Source organism: Pteropus alecto, unplaced genomic scaffold (genome assembly GCF_000325575.1).
Source record: "Pteropus alecto unplaced genomic scaffold, ASM32557v1 scaffold223, whole genome shotgun sequence".
Lineage (NCBI taxonomy): Eukaryota > Metazoa > Chordata > Mammalia > Chiroptera > Pteropodidae > Pteropus > Pteropus alecto.
In genome coordinates, this window is record NW_006434441.1 from 542183 (window position 1) to 567389 (window position 25207).

Below are 25207 nucleotides of genomic sequence, written 5' to 3' on the forward strand. Positions count from 1 at the left end.
GGTGCAGCCTCAGACCAGCAGAGCCACTGGTCTCCACATTCATTCACCTCTGAGATTGCCATTCTGACTAACAGCACTCCAAATCACACGCATCCCCTCTGGCATGGCAGTGAATCTGCTGGTTCTAAGGCCTACTCCACCTCATAGAACTTCTGAAGTGGTAGAGCTGGAGAGGGATGAGGGCAGCTCCTAGCGTGAAAGTCACAGCCCTCTGCTCTTCTTACCAACCTGCCATCATTTCCACAGCTGAACACTTCTCAGTTTGTTGTATGTCTTTGGTTGATTTCCAGAGCACTGAAATAGTTCTTTTGACTCTTGTCCAGTTTTATGGTTGCTTTTGGGGGAGAGGATTTGTGGGCCTCCTCTGTCTGTGATGCCAGAAGTAAGAAAAGACTCCTGGCATTTTTTAAATGTTCCCTCAGGTGATTCTAATAATACAGCCAGAGTTGAAAACTATTACACCTAGAATTCTTCAAGCTCTAACTATATACATGTAAAATCATGGCATAGTAAAGTTTTCCCACACTGAATTTCTAAAAACATAAAAAGTCTTTAATATCCGAGGTATTATAAATAAGGACCTAATTTTAAAAGAGCACCTAAAGAAGGCCTAGAATACAAACTTAGATTCTGCCAAGTTGGCCAACAGCCTTTCTTGTTCCTATATTAAAGTTGGCAGATTTAGCCCTTGGACTTGGTATGGTATTATTTTATGTTCAGCTTCGTTGGCTAGCATCCACTTCCTAAACACAGTTTCTTAATCTAATTTTTCTAGGTTGGAAAGCTTCTTAAGCATTACATGTGCTGTGCTTGCTCCGAGATTGTCTGGAATCTGTGGTCGATGTATGCTTAACTCTGAAAGGGTGTTATTCATGGCTGACATATTAGAGGAGACTACATTGAGAACATTGGATTATTACAGAACATTATTAGCTAACTGAATTTTTTGTGCTGCCTTGGAAAGACTGCCTGTCAGGTTTTGGGGAGACAACTAATTGTTCTTTTCTGACTCTTGTCAGAAAAGACAAGACTGGACAAGAATGGCATAAAAAATGAGACCAGTGTACTTGTAGATCAGTGTACTAAGCATAACATAAATGCGTGGACATATGAAAGTGCTGATCAACGGATCCCAGCAGCTGGAGCAATGTTAACTGTTCTGGTGTATTTTCTTTCATTTTTCTGGACTAGTGGTTCTTAAAGGGTGGTCTAAGGGCCCTTGAGGGCATTTGAGACCCTTTCAGGAGGTTCATAAATTCAAGACTGTTTTCATAATCATACTGATAAATATTTGGTTGCCTTTTTCACTCTCATAAGAAATAGCAGAAGCAGATATGAGAAATCAGCTGTTATTTTTTAAGCCAGACATTAAAAAAGATTTGAGAAGATGTCATTCTACTAAATTTTTTTGGTTTTAGAAAATAGTTATTTTTGATAAAAATATATATGTAATGGGTTTATTGTTTTTAGATGAATTTTAAGTGAATGTTTTATATGTTTATTGGTTTTAATTTCTAATAATGGCAAATATTGATAGCTATAATTCATATAAACAAGAGGTATTTGGGATCCTCTAATTTGGAAAAGTGTAAAGGGATTCTGAGACCAAAAAGTTTGAGAGCTGTTGTACTAAATATAAATGAGATAATTAACATCATATTGTGCATGTTGCATAACCTACATTTTTGCCTAATATATCACAAATGTTTCCCATGTTATGATTTTTAGTGTGCTCATACTATTCCATTATATAATTACCATTATTAACCTCACCTTATAAATAATGCTATGATAAATTCTGCATATGTTACTGATCATTTTCCGATGATAATTCTTAAAATTTAAGAGGACTCGCCTCAGTTCACTGGCATTGCTACTCATTACCTGGCATTCTACAAGGCACTGAGGGATAAAATGTGACTAAAATTTGACTCCTGCTATAAAGAGATGTGTTAACAGCAGATCTGAGACTGCTTATTGTTAGAAAGGCCTACTTGCAGGGTCAGCCTTTGGCTGGCATCTGGGAACCTGGCTGGTAAACACTGATACAAAACTTCCCCTACGTGATAAGAGAGGTTCATTTGCCTAAACTGTCAGTACAAACACTTTGGTTTCTGCTGAATACCTGATTTCCTTATTAGTCTGGAATCTTGGTATGTGCTAGGCAGAGTCTGCCTGCATGACTAGCCTCCAGGAGCATCCTTGGGCACCTAGTCTCTAAAGAGCTTCCTTGGTAGACAACACTTTGCATGTGTTGTCAGAACTCATTGCTGGAGGAATTAAGTGTGTCCCAAACCACTCCACTGGGAGAAGATGTGGAAGCTTGTACCTGGTTTCCTCCAGACTTTTATCCATGTGCCTTTTTCCTTTGCTAATACAACTGTGTGCTGCGTCCCGTGAATCCCAGTGAATAACAGATCTGGGTGCAGCCTTGGAAACTCCTGGCACACCTGCCACCCCAGAACTCAGAGTTTAGTAGGAAAAAGAAATATGTATGTAGTTGCAGTACAGTGTATGTAGTAGGTACAAAACGGGAGTGTGTAAGATAAAGCATTATTAAGAGGAGCTAAACAAGACAGAGGTCAGAGAGAGCTTCACAGGGGAGATAACTAGTGTTTTGAAGGATGAATGGAATTTCATCAAATGAAGAGAGAAAAGGGTGGGTCTGATAAGCAGATGGTATGAACTAAGAGGGATGAAACTCATACAGTACCTAGAGAGCTCTAAGCAGTTTGGTGATGCTGAAGCAAAAAATGATCCTAGGTAACATTAAGGGATAACATTGGAGACTTAAGCCAGGGTTTCCAGTTGAGAAAGTAAGCTTTGTGTCCAGAGTAGTTGGAGGGGAGTGCAGGAAGGCACAAACATAATGCTTGATCCAAGTGGGGAATAAAATGAGGGCTTACAGTGCCGTCTGTGTGAAGAAGAGAGGATAGATGAGCACCGAGGTAAGCAAATGTGAAATTTCAGAGTGTATGAAAAACTTCAACATTCAGAAAGGTGGATAAAAAAACATTGTATTTGGTAGGTAGGCTCTAAGGAATTTTTGAGAAGTATACTCAGCCCGCGAGTGAGAACTTCAGGGTTTGTATTTTTTGTAGCAGCTTCCACCTCTGTTATCTGTATAAGTAGGGCCATCCTCACTGTCCCCCCTACCTCCTACGTGAAGGAGATATAGAGCTGGCCTTTCAGGGGCTATTGGAGTAGACTAAATCATGCTTACTTGGACTCATTGATCCTTTCTCCCCTTAGGTGGCATGGTTCTAAAGACTAGAGACCCCAAAAATTGAGCTTTGCCCTAGATAGTGTGGGAAGGGAGAATTGTGGATGGAAGGAAAAGGCAGTTTCCCTAAACTCATTCCTATATTATACCAGGAAAAATAGATATCAGTGTTTACCATCCGGGTCCAGTGGATGCCTTTTATTTTTATTGTAAGTAATTTTGTAAGTAATAAACAGATAAGAATAAAGGGAGAATTTTAAAAAAAAATTTTAATAAGAATTTAAACATAGCCAAGCCAAATCGTTATTTCACTTTTTTTCTGGTTTGGTAGGTACATAAACTGGAATAGGCAACATCCTTCGAATACAGCTTAACTGCCCATGAACTGTCGTGCATGAGCCTGGGACACATCTTGCTTGTAAATTCTAATCCAGATTTTAGATACATCTCTACTAAGTCTAGCTCATCATTATTTCTAGTTCTTCTGCACTTGCATCATCAAAACACAAGACTTTTAAAAACCTGCAGCTCCTAATTTTTTTGAAGTAAGGATGGCTGTCTTCTTTGTTCCTTAATTGCAAAACATTTTCATTATTAAATTTATAAACACCAATTAGAATGATCAATCCAATGAAGTTTATTTTTTGTATTTCTATATCATCTCTTTCTAATCACTTTTGTATGTACACCAGCCTTTATCCTTTGTCTGTTTATGAACTTATTCAGTAAATCCTGTCGCACAAATGCGTAATAGACAAATGAATACTGTTACCCATCCTTTTAGCAAAACAGGATGTTCTGGGTCCTTATGACAAACATCGTGATGAAGTCCTTCCAGTTGAATGACTAACTGGATAAAAATGCTTTATTTCCTTTTTTGTCCTTAGAAATTCATTGAATCTTTTTTGTTTGGTTTTTTAAATCATAGATTCTTTTTTGTTTTGCTTTTTAAAAAGCTGTTTATTTAAAATAATTATAGAATTATAGGAAGCTACAAAGACAGTACAGAGATAAAGTGTAACCTTCACCCATTTTCCTCCTGTGGTTACTTCTTGTGAGAAGTTATATATGTACAGTGTTCAGGGTCAAAATCAGGAAATCGACATTGGTTCTATGGGTGTGTACGGTTCTGTGCTGTATTATCACACGTGCACACTCTGCAGCCACCACTAAGAAGACATAGAACAGTCATATCACCACATAGAACTGCCACCTTATAGTCACACTCCTTCCTCCATCCCCCACCGTGCCTGGCAACCACTCATTTGTAATCCATCACTATAACTGTCATTTTGGAAGTGTTATATAAATAGAATCATACAGTATGCGACCTATTGAAATTGACATTTTTCATTCAACATAACTGAGATCTGCCGAAGATGTCGGATGTTTCAGAAGTTCATTCCTTTTTATTGCTGAGTAAGACTCCATGGATGTTAGCCTTGTAGACAGCCTAGAATTGAATCATGTATTTTAATCCACTCTATCAGTCTATCTTTTAATTAGTATTTTTAGGCTATTTACATTTAATGTAATTAGGGATGTTAAGCTTAATGAAGTCTGTTATTTGTGTTCACTGTTACTTCTTTTTTTTTTTCTTTTTCCTGACCTCTTGTGGGTTACTTGAACATTTTAAAAAATTCTATTATAGTGTTTTTGAATATATCCCTTTGTATCGATATTTTAGTGGTTACTCTAGGTGTATTCATATATAACTTACTATGGTCTACTGCTCTTGACATTTATCAGTTTGAGTGAAAAGTAGAAACCTTATCACCTTTAACGTCCCTTTACCCTCCCCAGTTTATAATTGTTTCAAATATTTCCTCTACATTGAGTAGTTCACCAGACAATGTTATACTTTTTCCTTCTATATTCAGACACAATTTGTAAAACTTTAAAAGAGAAGGAACGTCTGTTGAGTTTACCCATACTTTTGCTCTTTCAATTCTTCCTGATGTTCCAAGATTGCTTCTTTTATCATTTCCTTTCTATTTCAGGAACTTCCTCTAGCCATTCTTTTTTGCTGATGACAAATTCCATTTTTTTTTTTTTGTCTGAGAATATCTTGATTTCCCTTTCATTCCTTAAGAATAGTTTTGCCAGATATGGAACTCGGGGTTGATAGTTCTTTTTTTCAGTAGTCATGCGCCACTTAACATTTTGGTCAGCAGTGGACCCACATATATGACAGTGGTCCCATAAAATTATCATGAAGCTGAAAAGTTCCTAGTTACATCATAGCCATCCTAACATCATAGCACAACGCATCACTCATGTTTGTGGTGATGCTGGTGTAAACAAACCTACTGTGCTTCCAGTCATATGAAAGTACCATGCAGGTTTGTGTAAGTGCACTCCATATTCACACAGTCACGAAATCACCTAATGCTACATTTCTTAGATTGTGTTTCATAATTCCAGTGTTAAGTGACTCGTGACTATACTTGAAAAAATGAGGTGCCACTTTCTTCTGGCTTCCGTAGTTTCTGATGATAAACTGTAGTCATTCGATTTTTTTTTCCCCAATAGGTAAAGTGTCACATCTCTCTGATTACTTTCTAGATTTTTTCTTTGTCTCTAGTTTTCTGAAGTTCAGTTATAGTGTTTCTTGGCATGAGTTTCTTTAGGTTTATCCTGTGTGTGGTCTTCTCTGCTTCTTGAATTTTTATGTAAGTTTATATCTTTTGCCAAATTTGGGAAATTCTTGCCGTTATTTCTTCTGATACTTTTTCCACTCTGCCCTCTTTCTCTTTTCCTTCTGGGACTCTTATGATAGGCATGTTAGATCTTAGATATTTTGTTGTAGTTCCAAAGGTCCCTGAGGCTCTGGTAATTTTTTTATTTCAGTCTTTTTTCTCTCTGTTGAGATTGGGTAATTTCATTTGTCTTCCTCAAGATTCACTGATATTTTCTCCTGTCTTTTTCATTCTGCTGTTGAGCCCATTAAGTTTTTTGTTTCAATTATGTTTTCTGTTCTAAAATATTTATTCGTTTCTGTATTTTATAGCTTCTATTTTTTGTCATTTGTTTCTATTTTTTATTTGTTTACTTTCCCATTTAAGCATTTTTATGATGGCTGCTTTAAAATCCTTATTAGATAATTCTAATATCTGTGTCATTGTGATATTGATATTTTTTCATGTTTAGATTTTCTTGGTTCTTAGGATGATAATGATTTGCAGTTGTATCCAGGATATTTGAGGTATTATGTTATGGAACTCTGGGTCTTATTTAAGTTGTCCATTTTTGCCGGCCTTTTCTGATACCATTCTGGAAGGTGAAGAGGGAGTACCACCTTGTTACTACCAGGTGAGAATAGAAATCCAGGCATACTTGGCCTCCATTGAAATCCAGTGGGGAGGGGCTCTTGGTTACTTCTGGACAGACTGGGGTGGGAGAGTGATTTTCCATTAGGCCTCTGCCAACAGTACTCCAGCTGACAGCAGGGGAGATACTCCGTCACTGCTTTCCATATGGCCTCCAGTGATACCTTATCGGGGCGCTCAGTGCTGTGAAGGGTAATGAAAGTCCTGCTATGACTTCTTTGATGCCACTCCAGGGTGCGCGTGCGTGTGCACGTGCCCTGGTTACAGTTGATCAGCGATGGAAGTCTAGATGTCCTGCTTTGCTTTCGCCAATGGGATGTATGAGGGGGGAGGATTTTTTTTCCAGGGTGTTTGGTTGGAATAGAGTAATTATTTTCTAAAAGTTTTCTGTCTTGCTAGGTTGCTCCACCCATAGTCCTTTGGTTAGAAAGGCGGGCTTTTCTTGAGATGTTTTTGTGTGCTCCTTTTGGTGTTTCCAGGATGCTAGCTTCTCTGTTACTCAGGCTGGGATATATGAAGCAAAAAGAAAGCACAGGGAACTCACCATTGTGTTGTTTTTTGGGCCTCCAAGTCTAATCTATCTGCCCTCTTCTCTTCATCTTCCAGAGTCTTCTCTATGTTTGTTCAATATATAATGTCCAGGGTTTTTGTCGTACTTAGTGGAAAAAATAGGTAGTAGTACACTTTCTCCATCTTGGTCTGTAACCAAGTTCTGGAGGTCCTGAACTTGAATTTGAGAAAATTCATTTAAGATATTGTTACCTGAAGACTCAGAGTCTGAGATTGTACTTTTATGGTCAATTTCACTAACATTGTTAGAGTTTAGAGTGATAATACCTGTCTCTACATTCATTTTCTGATTCATCAAATAATTATGAAATGTTTTCCTCTCTCATTTTCTTTCTTTTTTGCCATTATGAGTACAAGAAGGGAAAATCCTAAATTCTCAATTATTTTCAGTGAAAGTTACAAAAGACTACAAACTTAGTGTTTCCAGGCAAGTGGACCATTTACATCAATTAGAGAACAAAGTCCACAGTACTTCAGAAAAAGACAACAGAGAAAATGGGGATGTTACAGGTTGGATGGGGGAAGTGTGAATAATGTGAAAGAAGAAAGAGGTGAGAGGTATAAAGTTTGTGATGAAAATGAAAAATCCAGAGAAAGAGAAGAATTTGAAAAGTGTTTTGTTGAAGAATAATTGGAGAGAAAGATGGAAAATAAGGAACAAAAGGAAAGTGAGGAGATGGAAGAAGAAAGTATGAAGTAGGTTGTAAAAGCGGCGATATGCAGTGAGAGGCACCATGTTTGTTGGTAGAACTAGTCTATTGTAAGATGGGTTAATTATCAGTATTCTGCTCTTTAAAGATGATTCTAATGTAGAATAAATTGCTAGGTCTTGAGGGATTCCTTCTAGGAAGATATATACCATTATCTTTTAGAACACAAGATTTTTTTTTTTCTTTTGGGAATGAAGCAACACTATAATGGGAAAAAAATCTGCCAATAAGTTTAAGAACTTAAGGAGAATAGTTTATAACCGTCTGATAATTTTTATTCCAAGCTCCTTATGGCTTGTTGAATTTGAAAGAATTGGGTTGAATAAAATCATTATCAGTATTTTTTAAAAGTAAAGAACTGTTCTAAATACATACTCTAATGAATATCCTAAATTATTCAATTTATTGGTTTTTTTTTTCCTCATTTCACTATGATGATGGAATTTGGGACTTTATGATAAAATTACTAAAAAGAGATTGCCCTGTCCTCTAGGAAAATCAAGGAAAATGGTTGAAGCTATTTAGATTAAGGAATTATTTCTAGGAAGACAGTGTGTATAGGTATATGCAATGGCATTTGATTATCTTAAGGCTTTATAAGGTTAGTGGACAGATTTTAACTTATAGACTTCTACCTGGAAGCTTGTTTGGAATGATATTGTTAATGATTATATTACTTAAGGGACAACTTGCAAATAGTGATTGTGTTCCAGAAAATTCTTCACCCTCATCATATCTGGTATTTACTAGTTAGGATCCTTTTTCGTAAGCATGAAAACATAAAGGAACAAATGGAATTATTTTCTTTGTTTTAATTTAAATAAAGTATACAATTCTGCATATCTGTGAGCCCCACCTTCCTCTTTTGAGTTTAGAAAGGTGCAGGTCTTTTTATCATCTGTGTTTATATGGTGGAGCCTGACTGGAAAGTGGCAGGTCCTCGAATAGCATCATTTCTCTCAGTGTTGTTTCATAAGACTTAGATGAGATGTCAGAGGAACTTAGCTCTTATTTATGTCATTCAGCCTGTGGTAAAATTGGTTTCATTATATTTCATTTAACTCCAAGTCACAGAACCTGTGGATGACGTTAAGTAAGGACTTAACTGTACTCCAAAGCCAGGAATGATCTTGTTCTGCATAACTCTTAGAAGAGACCATGGAACTTGGTCGGTGTCCACTGCATATTACAGAACCCTTCCCTTTCTCAAGTGCAGTGTAGAAGATGATGGCTCAAAACATTTTAATGAACTCCTCCTGTCCTGACTCCCTTAAAATGTAGGAGTGGAAGAGGAGGTGGTAGGGCAGAGCTGTATCGATTTCCAGGCTGCTGGGGTCTAGGCCTACCCTGTGGACAACATCAGCCACATCAGTGCTGCTCAGCACTGCTGTGGAGTATATTAGAAATTTGCAGGCACTATGCCAGATCTCCTAAGTCACAAACTCTGCAGTGGGGTCCAGAATTCTGTCTTAAGAAGCTCCTCCAGGTGGTGGCTATGCACGGCGAAGTTAGAGAAATTGTGAGACACCTAGTCTTGTCTATAATTTTTATTTATTTATTTTTAGCTGTCTGTTCTAATTAGAATGGTCTATTTAAATTCTGTTCTTTCCCTGTATTTCCTTTGGACTCCTGCTTGCCGAGTCTTTTGGCTTTTCTAGGCTTTAGTTCTCCTAAACCATCGTCTGAATCCAGTTTTTAAATTATTTCTTTAAGAGATTTTAAGTGGGAAATTGCTTATAATTTCATTTAGGCTTTTTCCTATTTAAAAATTGTCATATAAGAATGATGAGTGTGAAATAAAATGTTTTTCAAAGGCAATGACTTTCTGAAAAGTAAAGCTTTTAAATTTTGTAATCTATTACTGAGGGAGCTCCTCATTCATATATTTTTTAAAAATTTATATTTGTAAAATAGTTCAGTGTAGTAAAGGACAGAGAGATGGACCAGATAACTTGTCAATATTCTTTTTAGTGCCCGAATTTTATTGTTTAATAAAATTAAGAAATTTGAAAGGAGGTTTAATTTTGGTAATTTTAATTTCAGTATACAAATCATATTTTTAATGTTATCTCACAGCATTCAATAGTATACCTTGCTAATAATATGCTGTTGTTTGAAAAATGAAGTTTTCTGTTCTGTTTTTATATACTATACATTGGGTGTTAGTTATTAGTCCTTTTGTGCTTGTTAATTTTTTTTATATATACTGTATGCATTTTTTCAGTTAAATTGAGTCCAAAGCTGTCATTTAAATTTTGGAACCATATGAAACTGCCAATTTTGTCGAAAATGATCAAATATTAAGGTACCATTTTCACTGGAAAACTGACTTGATTATTTGATTTGAAGGAATTCAAGTGGTTTCTTTGAAGATTTTGTATATTTTTGCATCTTGGGTGTACAGAACATGATTTGTGCTTTCATTGTCTAATATGCATATATACTTTTCTACGGTTAAAGGTAGAGTCTGTGTACAATAAAAATAACAGAAAACAAAGCCAGGCACTTCTCAGTAAGATGATCATATAAGAGTTCCCTCACAGTTTCCTCTAGTGTCCCCCCATGGAAACCATTGAAATGATTCAAAGCAAAACAAACATAAGGATTTTGCTACTAAGGTTGAAAATAGGAAAAATTGTCAATCATATATCACTAATTTGAAGGAGTTTTTCTGTCTTTTGTGTTAGAGTTTGAACTTCTGGGAGCTGATACAGCACTCTCCTCAGGAGCACCATGTAGTACTGTGGGAAATAAAGGTGGAGAAAATTCTAGAAGTTTCTCATAACTCTGGGCGGGTGGTAGAGGGTGGCCCACAAGGGAGGGCTGTGGGAAGGCCATGGCTCTCTCAGCTCTGCTTGAAGGAGCCTGTGGTATTCTGTGGTCTTCCTCTCCCTGCAGGGCTTATTCCTTTCACTGACTTGGTTTGCTCGATGGAGCAGACTCACTCTGATGTCACGAAGAGAATCCTTTTAATAAGGAAGGGTCGGGTGAGAAACAAAGGGCGGATGTAAGAAAGACAGAAGGATCCACTTGGAGCCCCTCATAGCTATGGGCTCCAGACGAAGAGCAGCAACAGCATCTGGGCCTGAAGGAAAATACTTGTGACTTTACCCTCTGTCCATGTACTCCAGGAATCTTTCCCAAAGCATGGCCAGTTCACCTCAAAGCAGGGGAGCATTTTGGAATCAAGAGTGGGAGTATTTTTCCATTGGTACTGGTCACTCTTCAGACTTGGTGAAGCTGGCTTCTGGGAAGGTGGTTTCAACCAGTACCAAGAAAATGCATGTAAGGCCAGAGGTGCATTCAGAGCCACATTCTTCTACCAAAAGCCTTAACCTCCATGCCATCACTCCTCCTGCTTGCTTTTTAAAAACTTTTTATTTAAAAAAAAAAAAAATATTCAAATGAAGAGTTACAAGGATAGTACAAATAACTTCTCTATATTTTTCACCAATTTTGAACATTTTTCTTCTGTAGATATTTGTTTCTTTTCAGAAGCATTGGAGAGTAAATTACAGAATTATGTCTTTTTACCACTAAATAATTTAATGTTTATTTCCTAAGAACAAGGAATTCTCTTACAGTATTACAGCACAGGAAGCCCTCACCTAACCTTGTCGACTTTAAACAGTTTTACCACAGACTAATTTATATAGACAAGAGTTAAGGTCCAACAGAATATTTCTGTATATACATCAGTTTGTGGTAAAATTGCTTTTGTTACATGTCGTTTTGCTTAAAGTTACTGTTTCTAAGAACCTGTCGAAGGTGTTAAGTGAGGACTTAATCGTACAAGTGTCAAATTTAGGAAATTGGGACAATGTTAGCTACTCTCTAAGTCTATATTTGTTTTTTTCCAGTAATGTTCTTCATAGCATTTATTTTTTTCTGGTCCAGGATCCAATCCAGGATTGTGCTTTGCATTTGGTTGTCATGTCTTCTTTAGTCTCTGGTCTCTGAATCTTGGGTGGTTCCTAAAGCCTTTGTCTTTGGTGACCTTGACATTTTTTAAGTATGAGCCTTTTATTTTGTACATTGTCCCTCAATTTGGATGTTTGTGATATTTCCTTGAGATTAGATTTCTATTATGCATTTTTGGCAGGCGTACTACATAAAAGAGGTGTGTGTCCTGTGCATCACATCAGGAGACATGTGATGTCTATTTCATTGTTGCTGAGATGATTTTACCACTTGATTAAGATGACACCAGCTAGATTTCTCCACAGTAAAATTAGCATTTTTCCTTTGTAAGTTAATAAGTATTTTGTAGGGAGACACTTTGAGATGATGTACTTGTCCTGCTCCTATTAAGACTTTCACCTGCTAGTCCTAACATTCATTTTTGATTCTGGCCTGAATCAGTCGTTGCTCTGGCGGTTCCAAAATGGCCCTTTCCTACATTCACCATTCCTTCTACGTTCGTTAGTTGGTGTACAGAAGAAACATGTTTCCCTCATCTGTTAGTTTTTATTTGTTACTGATATGGACTCAAGGATTCTTATTTCATTCAATAGGTTATAGTCTGTCACCATCAGTATTTGTTTTGGTGCTTAAATTGTCCCGATATTGGTCAGTGGGAGCCCCTCAAGTACCTTCCTGAGCCCTTTGACAAGTCCTGTTTTTTTTATTTTAAATAACATTTTCTTGACACAAGAATGCTGCAGGTTCATCTTGAAGTTATTTCTCCAAAGATTTCTGTTCCTTTTATGGTGGATGATATATAGAAACCGCTGTGTCAGTGCTGTGTAAGTGTTAAGGAGAGGGTTTCGATGTGCTCACACAAAGAGGGGAGAACTCGGGACAGTTCACTCATGCTGGTTTTGGCACTGTCTGCTTTGCATAACCGGCCCGTGCCAACTCTCTGGACCTGCTCGTCTACACTGTTTTAATTGGAAGTCTACACTGTAGCCTTCTAGTATGTTCTGATCTTAGAGCAAGTTCCCCTTATTTCTAGATATTTTTAGCTCTTTAAAAACGTTCTCTCTTCTAGATGAATTTTAGAATCACATGTCAAACTCCAAATTCCAAAAAAGAGTCATTGTTATTTTGAAAAGAATTGAATTTATTATTTATTATTTGAACAACGTGGGTTTAAACTGCATGGGTACAAATTAGTAGTTGATAGATGGTAATGAGATGGGGAGCACAGCATAGGGAATGCAGTGAGCATTAGTGTAATGGCTAGGTGGAGAGCCAGAGGAGAGAGCAATTAAGGAGATTGTTTTATGAACTATATAAATGTCTAACCAGTGTACTGTATACTTGAAACTAACACAATTTCAGAAAGAACTGGAAAAAAATAAATGCAGTAAATTATTTTTTGTTTTTCTTAATAACATATTCTTTAGCTTACTTTATTGTAAAAATAGAGTATATAATACACACAGCTCACAAAGTGAGTTAATCAGCTGTTCATGTTACCTGTAAGGCTTTCAGGCAACAGTGGCTACCAGTGTAGTAGACCCTCCACTTCTGTGGATTCCCAACTGCAAGTTGAAAATAGTGTTGATAAGTTTTTGGAGAGTCAGAAGTTATGTGTGGAGTTTCCACTGTGTTGGGGGTTGAGGCCTCCAACCCCTGATGTTGTTCAAGTGTAAACTGTAATTGTTCATAGTTTTGTGTTTGTGAATAGTATCTTTTAATGATTCTTTTATTATGAATTTACACATGTGGAAAAGTGCCTAAACCATGAATGTATAGTAATGAATTGTATTCAGCCACCACCCACGTCATTTAATAGAACCTTGCTGGCATCTTGAAGCTTCCTGCGTCATCACAACCCCCTGTTCTTCCTTTCGTTCTAAAGTCAGCACATCAAGAGGAACACAGATGCTCACATGGCTTTCATTATTCAGTACAAGGAAGCATGACAGTTAAGCAGGAGAGACTTTACTTCTCTGCCACAGAATTCTTAAGTGATATTTACTGTGTGGGCCTTTATGTAAGGGACAAAGAACAGTACAATTGACTCTTTTTAAGACTAGCTTTATGAAACATGCAGATTTATTTTTTATAAGTCTGTTTATTATTCAGTTTATGCTAGAATAAAACTGAGGTTATAATATTAAATTAAAAAATGTCTTTTTAAGGTGTGTTTAATTTAGATGTCAAAATAGTAGCCTTGGATTATCTAGCTTGATATGGAAGTTGAAAATCATTGTTCCCTTAGTTTAATGAGGTATGGAAGTTGCTCATACTACTACTGCTATAGCCTCAACTACCCTTTGGCACTACTGATCAAGAGAAATGAATAGTTTTTCTTCTACATCTCTTAGATTTTGGTGTCCAGTTCTGTCCTTGGGCCTCTTCTCAGTATGCGCTTTGTCTCTAATCTATCTCATACTGTTGTTTCAATGCCTACATGTATCCTCATAACATCTACTTTAATTTCCTAGACCAGGTTTCCTGAGTAGTGATTCTCTTAAATTAAAACGAATGACTTCTGACCAGGGTCATCTTCCATCTACCCAATTGTGTGTTTAAGGATCAGGACTTTGCCTAAAGTCTGGCCTAGGGAAACCTTTGCAGAATGGGAAGCACAGAGGAAACATTTAGCCTATGGAAATGAATGATTCTGCTATATTATCATCCGTTTCAGTGCCTCATCTCTCTGTCTTCATACATGTGGTCTTTATAGTTGAAGTATTAATTCTAATACCTTTTGTCTTTTTCTCCCTATCTTTAAATTTCTGACATGCTAAGGAGAAAGTGCTCACATTCTTACAGATCTTCAGAGCGCACTTAGTGGTAGATAGCTTTGTTATATAACTCTTCAGGGCTTTTTTTATTTTCACTTTGTTATCAGCAAATACATAAATGAATATCCGTTTCTGGAAAATGTGACTATAAAATTCCTAACCTTACAATTCTGTTTTGATTGTGGTGTTTGATTTTTTTCTTTTTTTAAAGAAATATACTGATAACTTGGTTTTGCTTCTAGAAAAACTGATTGCTTATCAACGAGAGTTTCTTGCTTTGAAAGAACGTCTTCGAATAGCTGAACACAGAATCTCCCAGCGCTCTTCTGAACTAAGTGCCATTGTACAGCAGTTCAGGCGTGTAGGAGCAGAAACAAATGGAAGAAAGAACACATTGAATAAATTTTCAGGTACAAATAGTATTTTTGGTTTTATAAAAAGATTATATTTTCAAAGGATTATGTAAAGTATTTTATTTGAAAGTTGTGTAGAGTAGCTTATCGGCCAGCATTTGCTACCTTTCACAAAACTTTCTATTATGGTAAATTACAAGACAGTTTTTATTAATTGCTAGATTTTATTTTAAGAGAGTAATAGTGACAAATTTCAGTACTATAAATTTCATTGACAATAGTGTTTTTTTATGTTTTTATAATTGTATTCAAAAAGATTAAAATTTAACTTTGTGCTTTACATGTTTATGTTGTGGCTTATGTGGACCTCAGATGCATTCTAGATAATCTTTGAGCTATTTGAAGCAATTAGTGCTCTTATATCTGACTTATAAGAAAAAAATACAAAGTTTTATAATGGATACTTTTGGGGATATTTGACTAGTTCCGTCTCTGAGAACTTCTCATCAGAGTAATCATCTCTCTGTTTCTGTGCTATTCTGATTATTACATTGAAACATGCAAATAATCAGGTGCCTTCAAATTTACATGATCTTTTAAGTTTAATATACCTTTTATTTAGCATCATCAGTTCTAATCCTTTACCATTAATTCCTCTTGTCACTACCTTATTAAAGTTTCATGCTCTTTATTTCCTGTTCTGATTCTGAAATTTGTATTATGGTACAGTAACATTTAAAATTATGGAATGATATAGGTAATAAAAATAAATCACCCACAAGCCTCCTGATAAATGATTTCTGTTAAAACATTTTGGTTCTATTTTCCATGAATATTTTTCTTCAGAATTGTTATTGTGTTATAGCCTGATTTTTTTACTCTTGAAGTAATGCTGTTAGCATTTACTATGTCATTGAATAACTTCAAAAATACCATTTTTAATGGCTGTATAATTTGACAGCTAATTCCGTACTGTAATGTATTAAACATTTTTCTATAATTGGCAAATAGGATTTTCCTGGATGGTTTTTCTTGCCACTTTATAGCTCTGTAGTGAACATCTTTGTATATAAATCAGACACATTTCTGGTCATCTTTAAATTATTTTCCTTAGGTTGTGACTTTCTTAAAAACGGAATCTGTGTTTTGATGACTGTTGATTTCCAAACACAAGGCACAGTGGCTGGAACAGAATAGGTAATCACTAAATATTTAGTGAATGCATGGAAGTTAAAGTCCTAAAAGGGAAATTATTGAATAATAGGACAGAAATATTTTAGGGTTTTTGATGCTATTCCAAATAGCTGAAACATTTATCACATTATCACCAAAATTTGATAGAGTATTTAATTTAGTTACAAAAGCCTCTTTTTCATTTTAAATGGAGATCTCATTCACCAAAGTATGAAATGAGGAAAGAAAATTCTTTAGTTCTAGTTTTCATAAATTTCATTGCTATATTTATAAAAGCCTCAACATCTATAAGTAAGGTGTACCTGTGGATTAATTATACTTCTGTGTTTCAGATAATACCATAAAGCTGTTAAAGGAGTTAACAAGCAAAAAGTCTCTTCAAGTGCCAAGCATTTATTATCATTTGCCTCATTTATTTCAAAATGAAGGAAGCCTTCAACCTGCTGTGCAGATTGGTAATGGAAGAACAGGAGGTATGTTTATTTTGTTTCTTATTGTGTTTGTCCTGCTGGTCTTAATTGAGTACTACATTGACCATTAGAAGTCTGCAGGTCAAAGAATAATTCTTTTTCTGGGCATAGTAGATTTGTTTAGGACTCATTCTGAAGTCCACGCTGAAAGGAGTTGTACATTTTTCTCCGTAGACCAGAGTAATAGAGCTGAAAAAGAAAATGAGAAATCTAGTTCAAGCTCATTCATCTCCAGGTAGAAAAATGTTTAAACCTTTGTCATTTTTTTTTTAACTTTAAAATTTGAGAGGTGGAGAGATGACTTATTTCTCCTTGTATCTTATTTCAACAATAGCTTTTACAGTCATGTCAAGAAAGTCTTATGTCTGTCCCTACTTTTTCCTAAAGAGATGGAAGTATATAGTTACCTTTATTTTATCTTTCATGAAGTAATTGACATACTTTGGATTGCTTCTTTTTTTCTATTATAACCAAGAGATAATTTATAGCTTTTTTTTCCCCTTTCATTAGAGCTATCAGAGCTTCTTGGGTTTTCCTTGTGGGACCTGTTTACTATTCCCTTATGTTTTCATTCCTCCACTTTGACATTGTTAATTTTTCTTTGTAGAGTTTTAACTGTAGAGACCAAAACATTATTTTGGTCTCTTTATACGTCTTTAACAAATGACAAAACCATGACTTCATAGATACTGAAATTTGTCTTTGTGGTAACGTTTTTGAAAAGCTGATTTAGTCTGCTTTTGATTCAGTAGGATTCTTAGGTACTTTACTGTTTTTTTTCGGGGCGGGTAACATTTTCTCATATTAATTGATCTATAAGCTTTTATATTCATCTTTTTTAGTTCTGTCATCTTTCTGTCTTATGAATTATATAAAATTATACATTGTCTTATAAAAAGAGGTAATGACTCCTAAAATAGCATGTTCAGACCAAGTCTTTTCTTTTTTTATGATTCAGGAAATATTTAGAAGATACTAGATATAAAAAGACAAATACGATGTATAGCATATTCTAAAGCATTTTCTTTAGAACATTGATCATTAATTATTTCTGAAGTTCATATCGTATCTCTCCCTTTAATAATCACTTTTAGGGTAAGGTGCCTTGGCCATTTAGTGCATTTGTTGGTCTTTATTAATAAGAATACCAAATGAAAAGAAGTAGTACAAGTATTTTTAAAGTCATTTAAAATTTTAGAACTACTAATAGATTTTTTATAGTAGTCTGTTCTTATTTTATGAATGTGACATTCTCTTTTGAAGATATTTATTCCATCCCATTTGTTTATTATTTTATCCATCATAAATATAATGAAATCTTGGTTAACCAGTAGTTAACATTCTTATTAAGCTGACAATATTTTTGAGAGAGAAAGCAGACTCAGGAAACAGGAAACAGGAAAATCCTCACATTTACTTTAAAAATCTTCCTTCCTAAATCCTTAGGCAGTGAATCTTAACATTTTTGGAGTCACAGAACCCTTTGGATATCCTTGTAAAACTATCCTCTTATTTTAAAACTGCACATAGGAAAAGTAATTTCGTATGTAATTTCTGGGTTTTATGGTGCCCTAAGACCTATTTAGGGACTTTATATTAAGAACTTCTGTTTTTTAGATCAAAGGAAAATGACTTCTTGCTAAAAAATTCTGTTCTTCAGTAGTCAGGCTGATTAAAGAATAGCACTCAGACCAGGTAAACTAAGCCTTTCTAAGGCTAAAAGGGGATAATGGTGCTTCAGGCATCTACATACCCTCCAGAAGGGGACTGGAATTCTCACATCCAGAACAAAAACTACCAGCCCACTCCACCCATACCACATCCAGAGCCTATCACAAAATTTGTAGCCTCAGTGGTAGGCTACAGCAAATAGACACAGCGACCACAGTGGGTAACAGGCATCTGGCACAGTAACATTACCAAATACTTAAGCAAACCAACATCATGAATAGCTTACTATTCAAGAAAATTGAATTTCTAGAGCAAGCACATTATAATTTAAAAACAAAAATAATCAATGTATTTTTAGAGGAACGAGAGAGAACAATTCATAACTTATAAAAGAATGTTAGAAATCTTTGTGTTTTTATTTTAATGATTATATTTAAAATTAGACATACATGGACTGATAAGCAGAGTAGACACAGCTGAAGATCAAATTAGTGATCAGAAAGGTTGTGTAGTTATTCCAGCAAAAAAGGCACAAAGAATTGGGGCCGACAGATATTTTAACATCCATCTAATAGGAAATTCAGAAGGAGTGAACAAAGAGTGAAGAGAGGAAATAAATATATAATAGAAGAAAACGTTTTTGGGTTGAAGACACACACAGGTCTTCAAATTAAGGGCATTGAGTGCTGAGCAGGATGGCTGGAGAAAGACCTAAAGGTCACCTGCCCAAATGGTGTTACCGATTGGTGGTGGAGAACAGGCCATTTTTTATGTATTTGCTATAGTAAAACATCCATGAGCACCAGGTCTGTGCCTGGCACTTAGCCAGGTACTCTGGTACACAAAATTAGACATGGCTGCAAGTGTGGTGCTTCAATTCAAGGGTGAATGTATTAGATAATCAAGTATATAAATAATGCACAGTTTAGAGCCTTAAGTGGTGATATAAAGGATGCTTTGAGAACGTATAAAAAGGGCATTGGACCTAATTAAAGAGCATAGGAAAGTCTTAAAAAATACATTTGACCTGAGATTGGAGTATGTCGTTCACTGCTGAAAATGGGTGTATTTGCTTTCTATTTCTGCTATAACAAATTGCTGCAAACTGAGTGATTTGACACAACGGAAGTTTATTATCTTATATTTTCGGGGGTCAAAAGTCTTGAAATCAGTGTGTTGACAGGGATGTGTTCCTTCTGGAAGTTTTAGAGGAGAGTCCATTTCTTATCTTTTCCAGCTTCTTGACTACATTCATTAGTTTTTGGCCCCTTCAATTTTAAAGCATAGCACCTTCAAATCTCTCTGACTCTGACCTTCTTGCTCCTGTTGTCACATTTTTCCCTCATCCTCACTTTCCTGCCTTCCTCTTCTAAGGACCCTGATGAGTACATTAGGCTCACCTGGGTAACCCAGGATAACCTTCCCATCTCAATATTCTCAGGTCCACAAAGTCCTTTTTGCCATATAAGGTAATATATTTACAAATTCCAGGAATTAGAGCATGGACATCTTTCTGTGGGGGACATTATTCTGTCTACCACATGGGAGAAAAGAATATTCCAGAAAATGAGAAGAGCACCACAAAAGTCCTGTGATGGAATGTTCTAGAAAATGGAAGGAGGCCAGTATAGATGAAGTGTAGAGTGAGGGGAAGCATGAAACAAGATGAGACTCTAGAAATGTATTGAGGCCAGACCATGCAGGACCTTGCAGACCATATACAGGATTTGGGCTTTCATTCTAAGAAGAAAGAAGGCACTGACGTGTTTTAAGCAGGAATTATTTAAGATGACTTTTAAGATATAAATTTTGCAAAGCTCATATTTGATGCTATGAGAAGAGTGATTGAGGATGTGGGAAGAAGAGTAGATGTGAAAGGGCTGAGTAGGAGGCTGTTGTACTTGAGGTAATAGTGATGGTAGTAGAGGCAGAAAGATGATGATTTAGGAGTTTTTTGAATGTATGAGGACATATGTGGCCTGGTTTTGTGAGCTGAGGTGGAGGGAATAGTCAAGGATAAGTCCTCGGTTTCTGGATCATGCAACTGGACGAGTGGTGGGTGCTATTCCGAGATTAGGGACAATAAAAAGTTTTACAGCATTAGTTTGCAAAACAGGATTAAAATTCAACTTGGATATGTTAAGTTAGGAGATGATTTTGATTTATCACAGTGGAGTATAGGCAGTTGGATACTTAGATCTGGGACTGAAGACAAGATCTGAGTTAGATTGAATTTTACAAGTCGGCATTCTCAAGTAGTGGTTTTTGGCAGTACGAAGATGGGTGAGCTCCCCTAGGCTCCCCTGGAGCCTTGAAGGTTCTCTAGCAGTTAGTTTTCAGGAAAGAGAAAGATGAAGTGAATGAAGACAGAGAAGGTATGACTAGACAGTAGAGATAAACATAGTGCCATGGAATATAAGGAAAGAAGTGGGGAATAAATCACTAAAATCAAATATATACACTAAAATCAAACCTTAGGCAGCATGATAGGCCAAAAACGTTTGACTAGCAATGAATATCAATTGAAAAAGGAAAATAATTCAGTTAAAACTGAAGGTAGACTAGTAATCGACGATTAAGAATGCCAAATTAAGATTGTTCCTAAATTTTTCTTGATCATAAAGGAAATAAGTACTATTTGAAAACTTCCCAAAGAAGCTGAAGAAAACTGAAATAACAGTTGATACACCACCAAATTATAAACACCGTGAGGCAGCTACCTTACTCATCTTATGACTGCATTTAGACTGTCTAGTGCATAATGCACTACAGACACACAGTTGATACTTGAATAGGAAATACTGGAAATAATTCAGTAGAACAATGTAGTTCAGCCAGCCCTTTGGCTGTATTTCTCTTTGGTTCCTTGTCTACCTTGCTGCTCCCTAGAAGGATGATACGGCCATATCTAAGATATTTATTCTGAACTCTGATCCCTTAGAATACATACATTTTCTAGACTGTAAGCCATAGAAGGACGTTGTATCAAATAGGACAAGCTGGGTGACTAACAACCCCCAAATCTCAGTGGTCCAAGTAAAACAGGGTTCTTTTATTTATTTTTAGCTCCAAGTGCATGTCAGTCCATTGGGGTTGGCGGATTTGTGCAGTGTTGGTCACTCCAAGACCCAGGCTGGCTGAGCAGTCGCCAGCACCTCCAGTGCTGTTGGCTGCTGTGCTGGGCAAGAGACACACCTCTGAGGAGTTTCCACGTGCTCAGCCACGGGTTACAGGGGTGACTCATTGTTCATTACTAGTCATACCCGCTTCGTTACTCTCCCAGCTCCATGGGGACCAGGAAGTGCCATCTTACTTTGTACCCAGAAGACAGGAAAAACTGTCTTTTTTATGGTGATTTTGTGAAGTACCACAAACATGGATACTCTCTGTGAGTTTAGCTACAATCAGTACTTTCATTTTTCATGCTTTTGGAGTCCTTGAGTGCCTTGTCTTAAACTAAAGAATTTAAATTTCGACTCCAAAACATTATATTCGGGGAAAATGGCTTCTCTAAACATGCCATCTGAACTTAACCCGAGACTAGTAGGGAGTAGACAGTTTGCATTATAACTTTATACCATTTGTGTTTGCAAATGGGGCAGCATGTATTTTGCCTTTACCATAAATGGAATCTTCGAACTCCATGTAAGTTAACCTTTCTTTGGAATGCTTTGTGTCATAGATGTTATACATTTATTCTTTGTTCTAAATATTTAAAATACTTTTACTGTAAATCCTGAGATAGATTAAAGTATATGGAAACCTGCTTCCAGTATAACGCATCCTATCTCCAAGCATCTTGGGATAGCACTGTCAGAACAGATGTCCTGATTTGGGGCCTCTCCCCCTCACACGTGTGGTTCTCACAACACGGTCCCCAGCCACACACTCAAGTCACCATTCGACCTCCTCTTCTGTCTCTCCCAGTCTTAAGCCTCATTGAAGAGAGTCTCTGAAATATGCCCCAAATCCACCCATGCCTCTTCGCCTTCAGACACCCTCATTCAAACCACCATCTTTTCCTTTAATTACTGCGGTCACTCCCTAACTGATCTCCTCCAGATGCCTTTGCTTGTAACACTTTTGTGTCTTTCCACAAAATTTGGAAAATTTTTAAAATTACAAATTGGATAATGTCCCTCCCCTTCTTACTACTTTGCAATGGCTTTCTCTTACACTCAGAATTAAAACTAAATTTAAGGTTTTATGTGGTCTTGACCCCCTAATTCTCTGACTCTAGGCCCATTCTGCTTTAGATACATTCTGTTCTAGCTGTTTCTTAGCTATGTTAAGATCATTGTCTCTTCAGGGCCTTGCTATTTCCTCTTCTGAAATGTTCTTTCTCTGTTCTTTCTCATTGTTAATTACCAGCTCAGTTGATATCAGAGAGGCCTTCCATGACCCACACTATACAGGTACTTCTCCCTCCCCTCCCCCACTACTCTTTCTAATATTGCCACGTTTTAGCTTGTATAGTACATATTACCCTCGAAGATTGTATTATTTTATCTTTTCCTCTCCTCTAGAATATTCCAATTAGGCAAGGACCATATCTGTGTTTTTTACTATCATATCCCTATCAGCTAGAATAACACCTTCTATTTTAACAGGTTTTTAGTAAATACGTTCAGAACAAATACAACAAATCTCTTTTGGAGCCCTTAAACTCTTTTGTCTCAAAATGGAAGAGGAGAATGTGGAACTTTAGGGACATCCCTTAAACTCTCCTTATCTGCAGAATCATGGTAGTAGACACCTTGATCCATGATCTTTAAGCTTCCTTCTAGCTTTAGAATTCTGTGAATTCTAAGTATGTTGTAGTATCCCCAATAAATTGTTACATAACTAAGACTTAATTGTTTTTAACATTTGCAAAGTATTTCTCTACAGATATATATGACACGTAGGATACTAAGACTTCTTAAAAGATGTTACTTTTTAAAACTTTCTGTGAAATACAGTTTTACTATAACAGTATATGCATTCCTAAAAATTATTGCACTATGCAGAATTGTGTACAATAATATGAGAAAAATGGGGTTAGGATTACAACACTCAAAAACTTTGTCAATTACATATAAAAAAAGGTAAGAACCTAGTAAAAAATGGTGGCACAATTTTACACACGTTAAGTGATTAAGAAATACAAAATTACTATAATATGTATGGTATTCTACCTTGAAAAAGACCCGGAGTTTGCTTGTTAAAGTGAGCTTCAGAAGGACTGCAGCTTGGAAGCTTTGGGAAAGTGGTGCAAGGCTCTCTGAAATATGGCAAAAAGTTGTAACACCAGATGTGGATAGGTGTGGTTCATAGCAACACTGCAAGCTGAAGCAGCTGGTAGATGTTGGAGGTGTATGCATTTTGTGTATTTCTATGCTGCTCTGTTCTGAACTCAATTCAAATGGGTACAGTTTTCTGCATTCACCTAGTGAGTGCTTGTTCGAGAGAAAAAAATGCGCATAAGCAAATTTGAAGTTAACGTACTGAAATTGTTTCCTAATATACTAAGTGATGTAGGAACATATTTGCATTTCAGAACAAGCATTATATTAGAACTGAAATTTTAGAGTCAAAAAAATGGTTGCATAAATAGTACGCAGTTTCCACATATCTCACTCAGTTGCTGTAAATGTTTACATCTATGTAACAATAGTACTGTGGTCAAAACCAGGGAATTTACTTTGATGTTATACTGTTGACTAACCTTAGCTCCTATGCGCATTTTGTAATTTTTTTTTTCATTATTATTTTTCTGTTCTGGGATTCAGCTCAGGATCCCAATTCACCTAATTGTCATGTCTCCTTTGTCTTCCTCAGTCAGGATAGTTCTTCATTCTTTCTTTGTCTTTCCTGATCTTGACACTTGAGAGTCCTGGCCAATTATTTTGTGGAATATTCCCCTAATTTGGGTGTGTCTGATGCTTCTTCATGGTTAGACTGAGGTGATGTGTTTTTGACAAGGAAACCACAGAAGGGGCGTTGTGTTCTCGGTGCATCGTATACATGAGATGTGAGACGTTAATCTCTAAGATGTGTTTAGTGTTTCTGAGGTTTAATTGTATAATTAAATATGTTGTTTATACTTTATAGTCATTTGTTTTTAATGTGAGGTTTAATATCCTTCATTTATATTGGTTCTTTAACATTATTTCTTATGGATAAGCCATGTGGAAAAGGATTATAGTATTATGTATATGTCTGTATATCCTTTGATTATTTTTCTTTCTAGTATATTTTGATCCCTCAATTATTTTTATCAACGTGAGCGAGTATAATACTTTCGAAATAGTGGTGTTTTTCTGTGTTGTCTTTGTAAAATCTTTTTATATAATTACTATCATTATTTTGTTTCAGTTTCAATAGTAATGGGAATTCCTACAGTGAAGAGAGAAGTTAAATCTTACCTCATGGAAACTCTTCATTCCCTTATTGACAATCTATATCCTGAAGAGAAATTGGACTGTGTAATAGTAGTCTTCATAGGAGAGGTAATTATTTAATTGTTATTTTTTACTACATATAATAAGAGTTGAAACAATAATTGAATATTTGAATATACTTTTATAAGCATTTTTTTTAAATGTGATGAGTAAAGTCTACAATAATATATTTCATCTGATAGTTTAAGTTATGTCGTTTGTTATCTTGTTATGTTTGACTTAACTTCTGTCCTGCAGTCACAACCCAGGAGTAGCATGCCGTCCTCAGTGGAGTCACATCACATACATAGATCTTTGAGAACAGTGAGTCCCCATTTCTAGCTCTAGGACCTGAATTTGGAGATTTGCACTGCTGTTCTTTGGGAGTTTTGATACCTAAGAGAGGTTTATCCTAGGCCAGGGTTTTGTCATCTCTATTCTCTCCACCCCTTCTCCATCCTCCCAAGTACTCCCTTTTATGCAGCTGTCATTATTATTCAAAAAAGTATAAATATGTGAATGAGGAATATTATATTACTTGTATTTTAGTTTCTTAAAAAGATCTAG

At 36.0% G+C, this 25207-nt stretch overlaps 1 protein-coding gene across 1 annotated transcript in view; it reads left to right on the forward strand.

The window, feature by feature from the left end:
- The window catches only part of MGAT4A (mannosyl (alpha-1,3-)-glycoprotein beta-1,4-N-acetylglucosaminyltransferase, isozyme A), a 92212-nt gene that overhangs the window by 25932 nt on the left and 41073 nt on the right, over window positions 1–25207 (forward strand). The window contains exons 2-4 of the mRNA XM_006909416.3: window positions 14773–14940; window positions 16410–16550; window positions 24576–24709. Coding sequence (XP_006909478.1) covers window positions 14773–14940; window positions 16410–16550; window positions 24576–24709 — 443 coding nt within the window. The remainder of the gene's footprint in view (window positions 1–14772; window positions 14941–16409; window positions 16551–24575; window positions 24710–25207) is intronic.